The sequence below is a fragment of the Erpetoichthys calabaricus genome, chromosome 8 (assembly GCF_900747795.2).
Source record: "Erpetoichthys calabaricus chromosome 8, fErpCal1.3, whole genome shotgun sequence".
Lineage (NCBI taxonomy): Eukaryota > Metazoa > Chordata > Cladistia > Polypteriformes > Polypteridae > Erpetoichthys > Erpetoichthys calabaricus.
Genome location: NC_041401.2, coordinates 22,600,405 through 22,619,520, shown reverse-complemented (window position 1 = coordinate 22,619,520; position 19,116 = coordinate 22,600,405). Strand labels below are relative to the sequence as shown.

Genomic DNA, 19,116 nt, shown 5'->3' with positions numbered 1-19,116 from the left:
GAAGGATTAAACAATTATAACCCATTTACTTGATTCACGACACCAGGCTGGCAAAAGTTTAACAATGTAGTTATGGTATGGAATTGGCAAACAAGGGGAGAGGGTTCCTGTGAGTTAGTTTCCCAGAGCAGGAATCCCAATGAATGAAGAAGATGGCCCAAAAGTGTTCTGCCTCCAGTACACTAAACAGCAGCAGGTTGGCCCCACAGGTAGGCATCAGAATTCTGCTTATCACAGAGGAGGCTCATTCAAAACTTACTCCATGAACTCTCCACCTCCAAGGTTCCCCTCAAATCCAAAACTGAACCTTACTTGGTAACACACCTACCTGGAGCACAAATATGACTACAGCCTCCATTAAACTGGTCACATGGGTTAATACACTGATTCTGTTTGCTGGCTGACAAGACGTGAATGTCCATTGGTCGATGAGGAATGTTTTGCACCATGATGATCTGGTCTGATCCGTCATGTTTGTTGGCTCTGTAGATGCTCCTTCGGCTCCAGTCTGTCCAGTAAATGTGTTCGTCATATATGGTCATTGCAAAGGGATAGATGGCTGTACTGACAATGACTTCACGGTTTGACCCAGTTAGGGAGCAGCGCTCAATCTTCTGCCTGTAACAAAGAATGACTTACATGAATTGAATCTTGATGATGTGCTACTCTATCCATGAACTGTTCTCCTTACAGAGATGCTTAGTGTTGTGGAACACTGAATGTGCCAATATGAGGCCTGATCATTCTGATAAAGGGTCATTGCTAGTGTATTTAAATAGTAAAGGTCGTTCACCAGATATGATCCTTTGATACGTTGGCAAGAGGCAACAAAAGTTACCACCCATGTGGCCAGCCACCTGAAATCGTTTCTGTATTTGTGGTTTTTCCACCCTAATAAAAGGACAAGTGTCTGTGTGTATGTGTATCTGTGTGACCAACTGTTTGTTGTCTCGATGGTCCATCACAAACCTTTGTCATAATAAACTGCAATGCATTTGTAATTCCAACAATTGGTGCAACACAAACATTAACACTGCTTTTATGATTCCCATACCAAATGACATATATTATAGATATACTGTATGTACTTAATTTGTTATTCCAACAGATGTTGCATCACAAAAATTTGTATTAATTATATTTTATGACTACAAATGTTTGTGATGTGCCATCTGTTGGAATGAAAAATGCAATGTATTTTATTACTACATCCATCCATCCATTATCCAACCCGCTATATCCTAAGTACAGGGTCACGGGGGTCTGCTGGAGCCAATCCTAGCCAACACAGGGCGCAAGGCAGGAAACAAACCCTGGGCAGGGCACCAGCCCACCGCTGGGCACGCACACACACACTAAGCACAATTTTAGAATCGCCAATGCACCTAACCTGCATGTCTTTGGACTGTGGGAGGAAACCGGAGTACCCGGAGGAAATCCACACAAACATGGGGAGAACATGCAAACTCCACGCAGGGAAGACCCAGGAAGCGAACCCGGGTCTCCTAACTGCAAGGCAGCAGCACTACCCGCTGCGCAACTGTGCTGCCCTTTATTGCTACATGCATTACTAAATACATTCCAGTAGATGGTGCACTGCAAAAGTCATCATTGAGGTCTATGTTGATTATTTAGATTTCAACTCATCTTAGATGGGTAGCACAGCTGGTTCACGTAAATATATTTTGAGATAAATTTTTACTGCTAGCTATGGGAAGGATTGGTGTCCTCTACGAAACAGGTTTCTGAGCTTTGCTCCAGATGTTGTTGGTTATGTGGGCTTGAGAATGTTATGTCACTTTATTGCTGCTTTGACAGTCTCCTAGGTGGTTAGGAGTAATTACAGGTCAAAGCATAAAAAAGCATTTATTTTGATGTCAAATTAACTGAGATTCTGGACATAATGCCTATTTGTGAGTGTGATGGCCAGGTCAGATGTTTTCTTTCTTTTTAATTTTCTTGCTTTTAGTCATTCTGGTGTGTGTTCAGACCATAGTATGTGTGTATATATCTATTTATTTACTTATTTATTTAAAGAGCTTCTGTAAAAAAGCAAAATTTCCCCCCAGGGACAAATAAACTTTCAGCAATCAGTGTCACTCAGTTATTATTTATCCAGTCCACTACTAGGTTTACAGGATAGTCAACTGATACATTTAAAACCACCTGGACGCGGGAGCCGTCGACATCAACAGAAAACACCTGCAACCCAAATAAAGAATCCTTGTTTAGAGATTAGCTGGTTTACATTTACTGGTGGTTGATCTGAAATACCAGAGGCCCACATTATCTATCTATCTATCTATCTATCTATCTATCTATCTATCTATCTATCTATCTATCTATCTATCTATCTATCTATCTATCTATCTATCTATCTATCTATCTATCTATCTATCTATCTATCTATCTATCTATCTATCTATCTATCTGTTTTTTTATTTTAATTCTTTAAGCTTTCTTTACTTTTATGAAAGCTACATCAGGTACCAGTGCTTCTAACAATGAAAGTCACTGAACACTCCTTACAAGTTAGCGTCTGCCCAGTAGAGCCTCTCTTCCTCGATATCAAGAGTCAATCCATTTGGCCAAACAAGGCTGGTGTTCACAATTTCAGTTCGGAAATTCCCTCCCAGAGTGGCACGCTCAATCTTGGCACTGGTGCCCCAATCTGTCCAATACATGTACCTGAAAGAAAGAGTACACAGAGCATTATTTTTTCACAGTTCTACTTGAATGCAATTGTAAATAAAAATGTAAAAAACATCTCTTTTATGAACTCCTGCAGAAAATGTCTCTATAGGTTCAGTAAATACTGGATAAACAAGAATTGGAAGAGAAAGAGAAGGAGCAGGGGCCTCATTTAAAAAACTTTACGTGGATTCAAAAGTGAAAATATGCATAGGCTATAAAAGCAGGAAAATGTATTTGCCAAAAAAATCAGATTTATAAAACCTGGTGAACACACATGTCATTTATGACCCACAATCACCTTGTAAACATGCAGTCGTGAGCGTAGCCCAGACACGGCCCTGAAACATTCATATATGGAGCATGCTAATCAACCTCATGCATGTGCAATCACAATGCTGCAGAATTTCATTGGCTGGTAGAGAAGCCTACCTCCGTCCTGACGTGTCGAGACTCTGTCACCCGCATTTGAGATATTTGGTTGTGCTCCGCAACTGAGACTGTGAGATAATGTGCGGCATTAAAACGCCTCTCCTCTGCACTCTAGGGTAATGGTAAAGGCTCTAAGGCACCCTTGTCTGAGTGGGTATCCACTATCATCTGGCCCATGTAATGATGTGATTGCTGTTACAGTGAATAGCACAGGCTCTATGAAAACCAACAAGCCAGCTAACACATGCAGCACCATCACGCCTGTCAAAACTACTTTGCATCAAAATAAATGAATCATGGGCTGACCCTGCCCAAATGCTTAAAAGGTGTTATTACTGTAAAAGAAATGGTGATGTGACACAGTGGGAAACACTCGACTGGATGAGTGCTTCGGTGAGAAGGAATAAAGGGTCATCGCTGTAGTCTCGTCTTCATTCACAAAGAGGTTTAGTTGCTAGAGGTAATCAAAAAGCCCTACCAAGAAGACCTCACACTTAGAACTTTTGTTTTGGCCGTCTGAAGGCTTAACTGAGGGCAAGACGCGAAGGCAGGGGGTGGTGAAGTGCACTAAAGTCTCTTCTCCCTCTTCTACACATCACCAGAACAGAAACCCAGCTAAACTATGACCAGTTGCTACTTCCCTTTTCTAACCACGCCCTCCTACTGACCTCACTTCTGGCCAGCCCCCTTATGGACCCGCCTCTACCTTACCTCCACCTTACCAATCAGTCCCATCTTGGACTCCAACCAGGAAACTGCTTTAGCATTTATTTTTGAAGTGCTGGTGTTACAATATACAGCATGGGTCCCCAAATTTTTTCCTTGTTTGTTTTCTTGTATTACATTTGTAACTTTGATTTTTGGATCTTATTTCTGGTTCACATAAGAAATCTGACAAACGAGAGGAAACCATTCAGTCCATCAAGCCCATTTGTAAAGTTAATAGCTAAGCTATCCTAATATCTAATCCAGAATCTTGTTAAAGGTTGTCAGGTTTCTTCTTCAACTCCATGACTTTTGTTCCTGATTCCCACAACTCTTTGCATGAAGAAGTGCTTCTTGGCTTTTGTCGTTAATGCACTCCCTGTTAATTTCCATTGATGCCCTTGAGTACGCTATTCACCCTTTAGTTGAAATAATTCTGCAGGTTTGTTCATTCAGACTTATTTATTGTCCTCCTATATTAGACCTCTGCCAGTTTTCATACGAGTCTTGTCTCTAATTTCATTTCCTGGTCATATTTTCATATGTTTCCACAGTATCTCCTGCCCATTCGCAACAGCTGACCCCATCCCAGTTAACATTGTTTAGACCCATGCAGGCAGTTTCAGATCACACAGCGTGACAACCTATTCTGAAGACGAAAAACAATGTAATACCCCGGATGGAGAGACACTGTGAAGTGCCTTCCAAGTGTTAATTTGCTTCTCTCCCTTCCTTATGATTTCTACCTATACAATTTATTTGATTTTTGTGCTCCAGCATCATTTCATCCATTTGTCACTATAAACATCTGCTTAAGCCTGCATTTGTAAAATCAAACACAATGAATTAATCTTTCTGTAATGACAACTGGCACTTACCCTCTACAAGGATCCAGCATAATAGCTCTGGGTCGTGGAACTCTGGCTATGATAGTGCGCTGGGTCCCATCAATTGCCATAGAACTGATAGTCTGGTTGATGTAGTCGCTATAATAAATCCTTTTATTGATCCAATCATAAGCAATGCCATCAGGAGAACCCAAATCTTAAGATGAATTGATGAAGAAAGAATTGATTAACAAATGAAATAAATAATATTAGCCACTCATTTTAATTCTGGAACTCCCTGGTCTCATTTGAGATAAGTAAGGCTGGTGAACTCCACAAGTAGAACACATATAGCTGTAGCTGCTTATATACCCAGATCAGAGTAGATGACAGTAACTCATTTACCAAACAGCAAGTGTGGAACTGCTTATGGACCTCCTTAATCCAGGGGAGACAACGTCAAAAAGCTTAGATAAATAAGGGACATAAAATATTGAAAGCTGGTGCTTCCAAATTATGAGCTTCTTAGTTAAATGATGAAATTAAATCCAAGGATATTTAATGTTGGGTATAAATATACTGTACAGTCATAATGCTAGTGTGAAAGGTCATCTTAATACCATGGCGTACGATTCTGATTGTGTATCTTAGGTGGGCTAGCATGATTACATTGCCTTATCCACAAAAGCACACGATCCATCACCTGATAGTTCAAGCAGCATCCCATCAATGTTCTCTGTATGACCAGTCAACAGAAGGTTTTCAGGCCCCTTCACTTTTTGCACACTTTATTGTGTCATAGATTTCATTTTAAATGGTCACATTTGCAATCTTGTCCATCAATCTACATTCAATAACCCATAATGACAAATTAAAACCATGTTTTCAGAAAAGTTTACACATTTTTTGAATATCAAAAACTGAAATCTCTGATTCATAGAAGCATTCAGATCCTTCATTAAGCACATTTTCCAGCAATTACAGCTTCACATCTTCTTGGTGAGTCTCTGCAAGTTTTGCACATCTGGATTTGATCACTTTATTCTATTCTTCCTGGTAGGACATCTGAAGCTCCTTTAGATTGGATGGGAAGCTCCTGTAAACTGCCATCTTCAGGTCTCTCCACAGATGTCCTATGGTGTTTTAAGGGCCACTCAAGAACAGTCAGAGATTTGTCCAGAATCCTCTCCAGCGCTGGCTTGGCTGTATGCTTCAGGTCAATGTCAAGCTGAAAGGTGAACCGTTATCCCAGTATAAGGTCATGTAAACTCTGGAGCAGGTTTTCTTCTTGGATCTTCCTGTATTTGGCTTCATTCACCCCTCCCTAAATTCTGACCAGTCCCCCTGTCCCTACCCCCATAGCGCGTGGCTACCACCACCATGCTTCACCATATTGATGGTATTAGGCAGGTGATGAACAGTATTTGGTCTTCATCAGACATAGTGCTTGGAGTTCTGCCTAAAGAGTTCAATTTGTGTCTCATGAGACCGGAAAATCGTTCTCCTGCTCTCAGAGACATTTAAATGCAATCTAGTAAACTCAAAGCAGGAGTTAGCCACTCAACCATAAACGCCTGATTGATAGAGTGATGCTGAGATGGTTATCCTTCCAACAGGCTTTTCCATCTCAGGAGAAGAATTCGTTAATATGACCTTTGGCTACTTGGTGTCACACACATGTGATTAGGAGACAGTTTATGGGCCCAAATAAGTGCATGTTCCCGCCGGACCAGGGGTTGGCACTGTCCTCTGAACCCTTAGCTTAACACCACTTCAGATCCCCGGATGACAGCCTAACACTAATTCCTGTTCCAGTTCCAAGAACCTGCCTACTCCTGATGATGTAATTTCTGGTCCCAAGATGCCACTCTGCCATTACATCAGTTCTTTTTTCTGAATATTTTGATCAACATGTTGTTTCCCTGATCAGTTCTGTTTTGGACTCCTGTATTCAAAGACGTTTTTTCATAACCTTCATTTCAAGTGTACAGGGTGGATCCCCAACTCTTTCACATGGTCTTGTCTATTTTCTTACATTGGTCACTTCCTACTCAGCGTTGCCAAATGGACATCCAGTAGGAAGAGTTCTGGTGGTTTCAAACGTCTTCCAAGTATTAAGGCCATTGTGCTCCAGGAAACACCCAAGGCTTTAGTAATGTTTTATCCCCTTGTCCTGATTCATGCCTCACTACAATTTGATCTTGGAGGTCCTCAGAGAATTCCCTGGACTTCATGGCTTGGTTTTTGTTCTAAAATGCAGTGTCACCTGTGGGACCTTCAATACACAGATACACATGTGCCTTTTTAAATGAAGTCCAGTATCAGTTCACTATGCCTCAGGTTGGCTCTAATCACGTTCTACACACATCTTAAGTAGAATTGAAGCAAATAAGATTTACCCAGGGCCAGCGGCACCATTAAGGTAAATTAGGCATTAAGGAGGGGACCCAGCCGCATGGGTTAGCTACTGAACAGTCGCACTAAAATTCTTGGCCTGGGGCACAAAATATCCTAGCACCAGCAATGGATGCACCTGATTACAAGTTGGGGTGCCTCAGCAAAGGATCTAAATGCTTAAATAAGTTGACAGACCTTGCTTTTTTGATTTTTAATGCATTTGCAAACCTTTCTGAAGACATGTTTTCACTTCGGTATTAGGGGTTACTGAGTGTAGAATGATTTCAAATGAAATCTACAACACAATAAAGTGTAAAGACAGTGAAGTGGGCTGAATACTTTCTGAACCCACTATATAAACATCAGAAGAATATCAATGGGAAGCAACCTCCTTGACTGGGCCAGTAAAGTCTGTCATGGCTCATACAAACATTTCTAATATCATGTGGTCCAGCATCTTACAAAACGATTTTGGATGAAAATTTCTATCTTTTTTGGCAAATATATTTTATTCCCCAATGATTAATCCAATCGTGAGCACTTGGGAAGCCAGTCTCCATCCCAGCAGAATTAGGCATGAGGCAGAAATCACCTGGGCATGGGGTGCCAGTCCATCCTCTCCTGGTGAACTCACACAGGAACATTTTACTGTAAAGTCAGTAGTTGAACTAACTTACACCTTTGGAATAAGTAGAGGAATACCAGAGAACAGAGAGAAGCAGATACCGAAAAAATGAGAAAATTCAACTCAGACAGCCAGATTTAAATCCAGCCATTTTCATTATTACATTTAAGTGGAAAAATACCTTCAGTGAAGAAAATGAAATTACAGAAAATTATTAGCTGAAATCCTATATGGCTGGGAACTGGCTGGCGACGTCCTTACACATCTATGCTTTGTCTCTTGTCCGGATCAAAAGCCTTTCTAATTATTCTGAATAAACACAGGCTGTTGAAATGGCTGCATTACCTGCATTCTTCTGTTATTTTCAGAGATATCCAACCACCATAAAAAGATGGATATACCAACACCTACAGATAAGTCAACTAATAAATGAATGATAGAGAAGAAGTTCCAGGGTCACTCCTAAGTTAGGCTAAAACATTTTTTAATAAATATATCTGCATTTTTTTAACTCCAGAATAAAAGTTTAGAACATCCCAAATAAAGATTTGCATGTGGTCTTACCTGAAGCGATCACAGTGGCAGCAGAAGTTGGAGAAGAGAGAGTTAAAAAACTGATCCTGCTCCTCCCGACTCCCATGCTCTGAGTAAAATAGAGCCTGTTGTCATCGCGGTCATAATCCAGTGCGACTGCAGTCCGCTGCACATTGACTACTGGGAAGGGAAGGTTGTGGTCTTCTGGGTCTAGACGAAGGCTACGGACAGAAGCTTCCGTGGTGTAGATCAAGTAATCATCCCGAGACACTACACAGCTACTACCATCGGCAGCCAAATTTCCAAAAGCACAGAAACATTTTCTGGTTGGTGTATTTGGAATGGCAAAACAAAAATGGGAACAACCACCATTTCTTACCAAACAAGGGTTGTTATTAATATCCTGAGGTGAGGTTGATTGAGCACGGCTGTCAAAAACTGTGACATCTCTGAGGTAATTGATATTGTCACGGATAACTGAGGGCTGCTCCGTGTTTCCTGGTTCCTTGCTTGCTTGAAACACCTTCTTTAAATTTCTGTCCACCCAAACCATAGTATTCTGGAAAATGGTAATTCCATAAGGCGTTGGATACCGACTACCATACCTGACAATCTCTGTCTCTCCTCCTTCAGGACGTATTCTGGCTATCATATCTAAGGAGTCGTCCACCCAATAAACAAACCCACTTTGATGATCCACAGCTACACCTCTAGGTGTGAGAATTCCAGACGATACAAGCGCAGTCCTGTTGGTGCCATCAAGGAAGGAACGTTCAATCTTGGGATTCTGACCATAGTCCGCCCAGAAGAGGTATCTGTTCTTGGGGTCTACTGCAATGTGTCTAGGCATGTCCACCATGGTCTTCAAGAGAACTCGGCGGTAGCTAGTGTTCAGGCGCACAACTTCTATGTAGGTCTCCGTAAAGAAGGCATTGGTGAAATAAAGATTTCCTGAAAGATAAAATGACATATTTGCTCCAGTGTCCTAGAGTACCAGTACTTTTTCTTTTTCCACAGTTTTAGAACATGTTACTTTGTCAGTAAAACTACATTTTAATTGGATTAAATTATGTCAAATCAGATTAAAAAATCACTCAATTTTTAGAAAGTATTTGCTAAGGTCCCACATGAAAGAATGGACATTAAACAAAAAGAAGTGGGATTCGGAGTGTAGAGTGTGGATGGGTGCAAAATTGGCTTAAACACAAGACGTAGAGAATGATGGTGTGAGGAACCTTATCAGAATTGACTGATGTTAAGAGTGGTGTCCAACAGGGGGTAGTACTGGGGCAGCTGCTAGTTTTAATATATATATAAATGATTTGGATAGGATTATAAATAGGATGGTTAGGTTTGCAGATGATACCAAGACAGGTGGATTGGCGGATAATCTCGAATCTATTGAGTCATTACAGAGGGACTTGGACAGATTTGTGGTAGATGAAATTTAATGTCTGTAAATGTAAAGTATTACACATAGGAAGTATAAATGTAAAGTATTACGTGTAGGAAGTAGAGCGGCTGATCATTTGCCGTTGACATGTGTGATTAAAGCATTAAAAATGATTTTAACACAGCCTTTAATACTTTAATTCAATGCAGCTAACTTGACTCCACTTCACTCTTAATGAAACAATGGCAAATGAATCCAAGTCTATTAATAAAGCTTAATCGATTCCTGTGTTATTTCATGATAATAGTTTTCATCAACATGTAGTAATGTAGTGTAATCTGTCATTTGTAACTTTGTTTTGTTTTAGTTATGAACTTCCCAAAAAATCAATTGTTTTTGTAAATAGTTAGTACAGGGAGATTCACATGAAAGAGGCCCCAAATATTCTGTAATATCTCTCATTAGGATAAAGCAATCTGAATGAAACAACATGCAATGTGCTCCTCAGTATATGGAGCTTCGAACAAGGTGCGATGTCTCTGTGGCGGAGCGATGAGGTAGGCGCTGGGCAGCCATCATGACGTTTAACCTCTGTTTGCAACTTCTGGGTGCGTAGCGCTCGTACTCCTTCACTCAGTCACTTGACTTCTCATCAGGATGGTAGTGTACAGTATCGAGCAGTGCATCTTCACTGTGCAAACCTATTGGGTCACCAATTCGTTTAAGCGATGTCAGAATCAACTGGATGATTGTAAGTTAACAGTAGGTTACTTTCAGCAAGATGGAGCAATGTGTCTTCAACAACAGGGTTATTTCAAAGGGGCACCACAGTCGCCGGATCTGATGCCACCAGACTTCTTCCTTTGGGGTATACTCAAAGGAAAAGTCTATCGGAACAAGCCTCACACTGTGGAAGATTTGAAGGAAAACATCCAACGTGAAATTGCTGCTATTCCCTCCGAGACACTTGCCAATACGTTCAGGAACATGGAGCGCCATGTCGAAATGTGTCTGCCAGAAAATAGAAACCACTTCCAGCATCGCATGTAATGCAATCAATTACACATACGTCACGATATATGGTGTATTCTTTTGGTTCAGATTGCTTCATCTTGATGGGAGTTACAACAGAATATTCAGGGTGAATCTCCCTGTAGTATACAGCTCATGCAGTATGTTATAGTACAGGGGTTAATTAATGTTACACCTCACAACATGCAGGCATCGCATTTCTTGATTCAGCCACCAGAAGCATGGTGGATGCTGTAAGGGTTAGGTGGTGTTTTTAGCTCTCCCCAAGCTTTTTCTAAATTTTATTTTATTTTATTTAAAGTGTATATTATTTGGAAATGCTTGAGTGTATATTAAGTCATGTGTATCTTTCCCAATATCTTACATATAGTTTTTGTTGTTTACTTTTGAAAATTAAGAAAAAGTTAACGGTTATTTTTTTTTTTTAGTGTGGTTAACAGATAGATAGATAGATAGATAGATAGATAGATAGATAGATAGATAGATAGATAGATAGATAGATAGATAGATAGATAGATAGATAGATAGATAGATAGATAGATAGATAGATAGATAGATACTTTATTAATCCCAATGGGAAATTCACACATAACAGCGTGTTAATGTAATTTGGCATTGTGTACACTATGACCATATGTATATTTTGGGTAATATTATTATTTTAAATCTTATTTTATTTATTTTGTATTAACAGTCATGTTCAGAATAATTTGTAATTGATTTGATTTATTATTTAATAGGCATAGGGGAGAAGCTGTTTGAGTGATGCCCTGTTCTTTTTTCTTGTTTCTGGAAAGGTATTTTTTTGTTAAGAATATATAAGATTACAAAGTCAGAATATTTTTATTGTGTAAGGCTACTTATACTTAAATAGTTTCTGAAAATCTGAAAAATATTTTGTAAATAGTTTTACATGCAATATGTTAATTGGGTTATTAAAGCAAAGAGAAACACAGTGGATGGTGTAAGGGGCATAGGGGAGAAGCTGTTTGTGTGATGCCCCTGTTCTTTTATTGCTTTTGTTTCTGGAAAGAAAAATAAAAAGTTGTGTTTCGCCCCTACATGCCTCTGTCTTGACTGTCCTTGATACAACATGGAGAAAAACAGATTCCAGTCAGCTACAAACACACACCAGTAGAGTCATCACTTGTTCCCTGTAATCTTATCATACTGGAACATAAAATACTGAAATATTGAATGAGTAAGGGACATGATTTGACCCATATTTTTGGACACATAATTTCATATGAACACTAGCTCTTCAAGATGCATAGGATAACAGGGGGACAATTCAAATGAAATCAGTTATACAAGTGGAGAGAACGAGTTTAATTTTCAAGTTGCACTATCATTGAAGACGGACAAGCACTTCATTCCATTCAGCTGTGTTCACATATTGACGGGGAAAAAAAAACTCACATTGCGTTCTATTCTGGAAAATCCAAAACATGCTACCTGCAATGATGTCTGCTAATGCAAGTTTGCCTTTGAAACATAAGAGACTGTTGAGATATACGTCTGAGTGAGAGACAGAATGTAAGTGGGTCAGCTCTGTCCCTGAGGGATATCTGACCTGAAACAGCACGGTGCAGGTGCTACTCATGTCCGAGAAACTAAAGAGCAGATGACAGACACAGAGTGGAATCGTTCAATTCCTTATACTGTACCTGACTCACTCTTCACCCAATGGTATGTTGTTGTAGCCTACATTGTAACCTGCATTAGTCTATATTATAACGTAACGATATAACTAGGCAATAATCAGAGGCAACTGATCATACTATCATTTACATCCATTATGGCTGAAGGGTAAGAGAGTTAGACTTGTTTTATAATTTATAATTGATACATTCTAGGAAAATGTGCAGTTTAACACATCTAAATAAATAATCATATCATCTATTTGCAATTTACAAGCCTAATCTATACATATTTTCAATTTAATTAATGAGTCCACCTCTCCATGTAACGACTGCAGAGTTGACGCAGTTAAGTACAACCTGAGCTCTAACAGTGCTGACAGTGCACAAAAGATGAACCAGGCTTTTTTTTTTATGTCTCCGCTTTTTAATATTTAATTGTTTGTGTAATTGTTACTGCTTTTGTTGTTGTTGTCTTAAAACATAGAAGTCCAAACCATATGTATTGTTTTTCCTAAATATTATAACATCCCCCAGTTAGGTATTTAGTGGTCACTGGGTGTTGTTTCTGTTACACAAAACTGTCCTATAAACTAACTGAAATAATTCAATATGCATATATAAGCGATTATTAACATCAACCATTTTTATTAGAAATTAATCACAGAGTTATTTCAGCTTTATATAAAAATATTAATATACTTGAAAGAAATATGATAAATTTTGATTAATAAGCACTTAATTTTGAGTAAACATTTTAATCATTTGATTAATCACGATTACATTCTTGAATCAAACAGCAGCTTTAGTAGAAAGTAAAAATGTTAGATTAGATACACAATTGGAGGTTGAAACTTGAAAGTACTGTATAAGGAATCAGGAGTCATAGTGGACTTGACACTATTAATTACCAGACAGTGTTCAGAAGCCATTAAAAACACTAACAGAATGTTACGTTATATAATGCCCTGATATGTGGAGTACAAGTCCAAGTTTGATAACACACTGGTGAGGCCTCATCTGGAGTACTGTGTGCAGTTTTGGTCTCCAGGCTACAAAAAGGACATAGCAGCACAAGAAAAAGGTCCAGAGAAGAGCGACTAGGCTCATTGAAGGACTTCATGGAATGATTGATGAGGAAAGACTAAAAGTGCTGAACCTTTTCATTGTAAGCAAAAGGAGATTAAAGGGTGACATGATTGAAGTTTTTAATATTATGAAGGGAATTAGTCCAGTGGATCGAGACTGACTTTAAAAAGAGATTAACGAGAACAAGGGGACACAGTTGGAATCTTGTTAAGGGCAAATTTCATACAAACATTTGGAAGTTTTTCTTTACACAGAGAACCACAGACACTTGGAATAAGAGACCAAGTAGTGTTGTGTGGACGAAAAAGTGCACACTGAAAAGCAGACAGATAATATTTTCTCAATTCTTGTTTATTTATTTATTTGGAGTCGCAGTAAGTAGAGATTCAAAAGAGTATAACCTATAGCCGCAAAGCTCAATTGAACCCCGAACAAAAGCCAGGAGGGGTTTTTTATACTTCAGCATCTCATGATTAATAAGACAGAAAGAACATCCTTATCATAACAGCAAAGTTAAACAATATGTCTGTTGAGCTAAGCATTATCTGTGTTTTGGAAGCTAAGCACAGGAGAGACGCCTTTGCATAAACTACATGTCCAGTTCTGCAGCCTTGTGACCTTGTCCCTGAAACATTCACTCTGAGCAAAGGAAAACAAGAAACAGCTTACATTTTATTCATAGTGGACACTATTTCTCCTGAACCCTGGAATAACATATTTTTTGGTTAATTCATAAGCCAAAGCGTCTCTCACTGGCAAGTTACAAAATAGTTTTACAAACACAAAGAAACACATAGTGCTGAGGAGAACATTCTTCTTCTACAGTTGGTAGATAGTAGGACTTTCAAAACTCAACCTGATGTTGTTTAAGAGGAATTAGGTTGAAAGGATTACTGAGCTTGTTAGACTGAATGGTCTGATAAAAGGTTGTCAAAGGTTTTTACCTGCTACCCAATCAACAGCAATTCCTCTGATGCCATTCTGTCCAATTCCCGAGGTCACGATATTTCTGAAGGTAGAACCATCTGGTTTAATCCTCCTGATGCCATTTTGTGATGCCACACTGCTGCTGAAGTCACACCAATAAATGAACCCTGATTGCATATGGACATCGACATGTAAAGCATTGCGGCCTAAATGTAATACACAGAGAAAGAATAAGATTACAAATTCACATTGAAATATACAGCATGAGAATTTACTTGGAATCAAGCTGAAAGACTACTAGGAGAAGACTGGAAAAGGAGACAAAATTCTTTAGCAAAATATGCAAAGATAAGGGCTTACGAAAAATTAATTGTTTTATTTATAAGGCTCTTTTTCTTTTGAAAATGAAGACCATATTGCATTTAACCATAGTACAGAAAGAAAATACCAACATGGCAAAATTCAGTGCTGAATAAAAACAATTTAAAAAAATCTTCGATTTGAAAAATTAGAGCTTTTGCTTAAGTGAGGGAATTTTTCTGATAAAGGTGTATATGCAAAAAAATCTATTACCAAGTTTGCACAAAAAAACATCAAAAGAAATAGGCTAAAATCTTGTGATTCAAGGGTAAAGTATGCAATAATTTAGCCAATACTGAAAAATGGTGCAGAGTTGCTTAAATTGTTGAACAAAGTTTAAAAGCTGACCTCTTCCAGCTACTGGCACCATTGCTTCTGAATGATCACTCCCTTCAAGACTGAATCCTTTCAGTGCAGACAGCATGGAGAGTACAACATAGGAATTGTAAGGAGAGCAGGTCCTGTTGTCAGCATTTAGCTTGAACCCCGTTGCACAAGCACATGTGAACAGTCCATTCGGTCTAGGAAGGCAGAGCTGTTGGCAGATTCCTAAATTGTTACTACAGCCATTAGAGGATCCAGCAGATTCTAAACAGAAGCAAACAGGGAAGAAGATGTATTATTAAATAACAAAATGAATGGCAGCATTTGAGACAATGAAAAGGAAAATGGACTAAAATCCGAACAGGTGAAAAATTACCTTAGAAGATTCTTTTATCATTTTAGTTGAAAAACAACGGTCAAACAGGAGGTGAAGAGTATTAGGAAAGTTAAAGGTGAGCTTGAATATACAGACAATGAAAGTGCAAATGCTTTGAACTTCCACTGTAATAAAGTTTAAATGTGTGAATGAGTCAATTACCTTGCAGCAGTAACAGGAGCTTCTAAGAGGGAAATTGGAAATTGAGGAGAGAGAAGAGCTGCTTTGATTAAATAGGCTGAAATCAAACAAATCACCAGGGCCAGATCTGATTTGTCCTTTATAACTGACTGTGGACTCCCCAGAGGTCTATTTTCTTCTGGAGTCCTGCTTGTTTTCCTCTCTTCTGTTGTCAATAGGCCACAGATCAATGATAATATTAATAAATGTTTATTGTTAGGTTTCTAAGTCATTTGTTTTGTAAATCCTTTAAATCATTTGCAATTAGTGCAGAATGCAGCTGCTAGAATCCTTACCAGGAAAAGAAAATCCGAACACATTTCTCCAGTTTTGATGTCACTACACTGGTTACCTGTGTCTTTCAGAATTGACTTTAAAATTCTGCTTATGGTTTATAAAGCCTTAAATAATCTCGCTCCATCTTATATATCGGAATGTCTGACACCTTATATTCCAAATCGCAACCTCAGATCCTCAACTGAGTGTCTCCTTAGAATTCCAAGAGCAAAACTTAAAAGAAGTGGTGAGGCGGCCTTCTGCTGTTATGCACCTAAAATCTGGAATAGCCTGCCAGTAGGAATTCGCCAGGCTAATACAGTGGAGCACTTTAAAAATCTACTGAAAACACATTATTTTAACATGGCCTTCTCATAACTTCACTGTAATTTAATCCTGATACTCTGTATATCCAATTCATTATAATAACTATTCATTCAAAATCTGTACTAACCCCTACTCTCTCTTCTGTTTCCTTTTCCGGTGTCCTTTTGGTGGTGGCTTGTGCCACCACCATCTACCCAAAGCACCATGATGTTCTAACAATGATGGATGGATTAAAAGCCAGAAGTCTGTATGACCATCGGCATCAAGTGACTCCGTGAGAACCCGAACTACAAAGAGGACTATTTCATTTATGTTAGGTAGAATGCCCAGAGGGGACTGGGTGGTCTCGTGGCCTGGAACCCCTACAGATTTTATTTTTTTCTCCAGCCGTCTGGAGTTTTTTTTTTTTTTTTCTGTCCACCCTGGCCATCGGACCTTACTCCTTTCTATGTTAACTAATGTTGTCTTATTTTAATTTTGTATTTTGTCTTTTATTTTTATTTTCTTCATTATGTAAAGCACTTTGAGCTACTTTTTGTATGAAAATGTGCTATATAAATAAATGTTGCTGTTGTTGTTGTTGTTTTGCTGTATGTCTAAACCGAAGTTATCAAGCTCAGATCTTGGAGGTTCACAGTGACCACAGGTTTTAATTTAAGCCACTTCCTTAAGTAGTAGTCAGTTACTTCTAATTTAACAGAGTTTTTCCCTCAATTTTAATTTACTTACTGGATTTTTCTATCAAATAGATGACCAGCTAACTCAGGGGTCTCAAGTAGTCCTTGTGGGCTGCCATTTTTATCTCCTGCTTAGTTGTTAATGAAGTCCATCATTTAATTCTATAGTTCTTTAGTATTCCCATTCTGCCACACCACTCATTTCCAAAACTGATTTTTTTTTCTGAGATATCCATTTAAATGTTTTGCAGACCATAGAAGATATTTAAATTTCTTAGACCTTCATTTTGATTTAATTTTCAAATATTTTATTGAAACAAGCATCATATGAAAGTAATGGGTGCAAATGGACTTGATCATCTGTTGCCATGCTTTCCATCTTATTATTGTTTGGCTGCTTCGTATAGAAAAAAATGAAAGAAATTAAAATTCATGGTAAAAAATAAAGGTAAAGTTGATTACTAAAACCTGCAGCCATTGTGACCCCCCAGGAACTTAATTTGACTCCCCCTGGATGACACCAATCTGTATCTTCAAGTAGTTAGTCATTTGTAACGTTTGTAATTGTATTTAATCTATAAACAGTAACGAGCGCTATATAAAAATAAACTGAATTGAATTTAATTGATAGTGGTCAGCTCACCAGATAGAAATAGTACTTCCTGGCCACTTCAAGAATTACTTTATTTTACCCAAATAAAATTGTTTTCCTTTGCTTACAGGATGATCATTATCAGGCTAACCTAGGATTTGGATTGTGTTGGACATCTGGTATGGGCTGGCATCTCTGCCAGCGTGGTTTCTAGTTCTTTGGCTGAAATGCCAAGGTAGTGAGTGGCCAGGAAAAGAGGCAGGGCATTCCCTGTCACATAAAAATAGAAGTGGTTATGGTGGTATCAAGGTGGGTTGGACCATAGACCCTTACCCATCTAGGTCAGTGTAATGCAGGGACGGGGAGACAGCCTGTAAGCTACTCTGACACACTAAATGGCAGCATTCCCAGGCTAGGGTACCCATACACACACCTGCAGGGCATGCTGGGAATTGTAGTCCCATAGAGCAGCCCTGCTGGTTTAGTGGTCCCTATTTTGTTGGGCTTCTGCCTCACCTGGAAGTGTTCCCTACATGCAACATCCTAACATCGGAAGTGCTCCTGGGTCCTGCATAAAAAGAGCTGCTCTGTCTCACCCAGGTGAGGTGAGGTGAGGTGGAGTTGGGGGCAGAGGAAGGACAGAACTCACCAGGGAGGACTAAAGGAACAGAGACAGAAGAGAAAGAGTTTAGTTATGTTTGGAACAAGAAAGAAGCCTTTGCAAAGGTATGTTATCTGTTAAGAAACTAAGACTTGTGTCTGTGGAGTTGTGAGGCTCCGTGACACCCCTACAGGATTTAAAACTAAGAAAGCTGGGAACCCATAATGGAAGGACAGTGATGGACTGGCATCTCTTTCAGATGGGTATAGGACCCTTACCCGGAGAGAATGAAAAACAAAGGAGCAATGGGGGAAGACCCCCTATTTCAGAAACTAGATGACAGCATCCCAAGATTTCAGTAACCATGTAGACACCTGCGGGGCATGATGGGAGTAGTAGTGCCTTGACCCATCCCTGCTGAATCCCAGGGGATGCTACCCTGGATTCATGATCCCTGTTTTTCGGGACTTCTGCTTGACCTGGAAGTTCCTCCATTGGGCTATGCCCTGGTACATGGAAGTACTCCATGGTCCAACATAAAAGGAAACTGTTCAGCCTCCTCCGGTTGAGTCAGAGTCGTGAGGAAGGAGAGCAACACTCGTTGGAAGGAGGTGAACAGAAAGAGAAGAAAAGGAAGGAAGAAAGAATTATAATTTTCTGGTGCTATTGCTGATGAAACCTTTGTGAGTTTTTTTTTTTTATAATAAAAACCTCTGATTTGGACCAGTGACTGTACTTGTGTTGGTTGTGTCCTGGGTTTGGGACTCATTGTCGCCCTCTAACTGTCACTATATATATATTTGCAGCTGGAGATCCCCCCCCCCTTGATCATACGGACTTAGTCACCCCCCCCCCCCCCCACTTAATGTGTTGCTATATATTGCCTTTGATTCTTGTAAGTCTAAGACCCCTGATAGGGGTTGAAAGCTCAGGAATAAAAACTATTTTATGATACGTGATTCATTTTTCTCCCTTCGTGGATCTCCAGCTGCAAATATGCAAACCGTATCACAGACCTTCTCTTCCATATATATATATATATATATATATATATATATATATATATATATATATATATATATATATATATATATATGAATATTTTTGTATG

General features: G+C 39.0%; 1 protein-coding gene across 1 annotated transcript in view; it reads right to left on the bottom strand.

The window, feature by feature from the left end:
* The window catches only part of lrp2a (low density lipoprotein receptor-related protein 2a), a 357,969-nt gene that overhangs the window by 146,448 nt on the left and 192,405 nt on the right, over positions 1-19,116 (bottom strand). Inside the window, 6 exon segments of the mRNA XM_051930710.1 lie at positions 329-618; positions 2,530-2,688; positions 4,707-4,872; positions 8,242-9,162; positions 14,310-14,498; positions 15,001-15,240. Of these exon segments, the coding sequence (XP_051786670.1) occupies positions 329-618; positions 2,530-2,688; positions 4,707-4,872; positions 8,242-9,162; positions 14,310-14,498; positions 15,001-15,240 (1,965 nt within the window).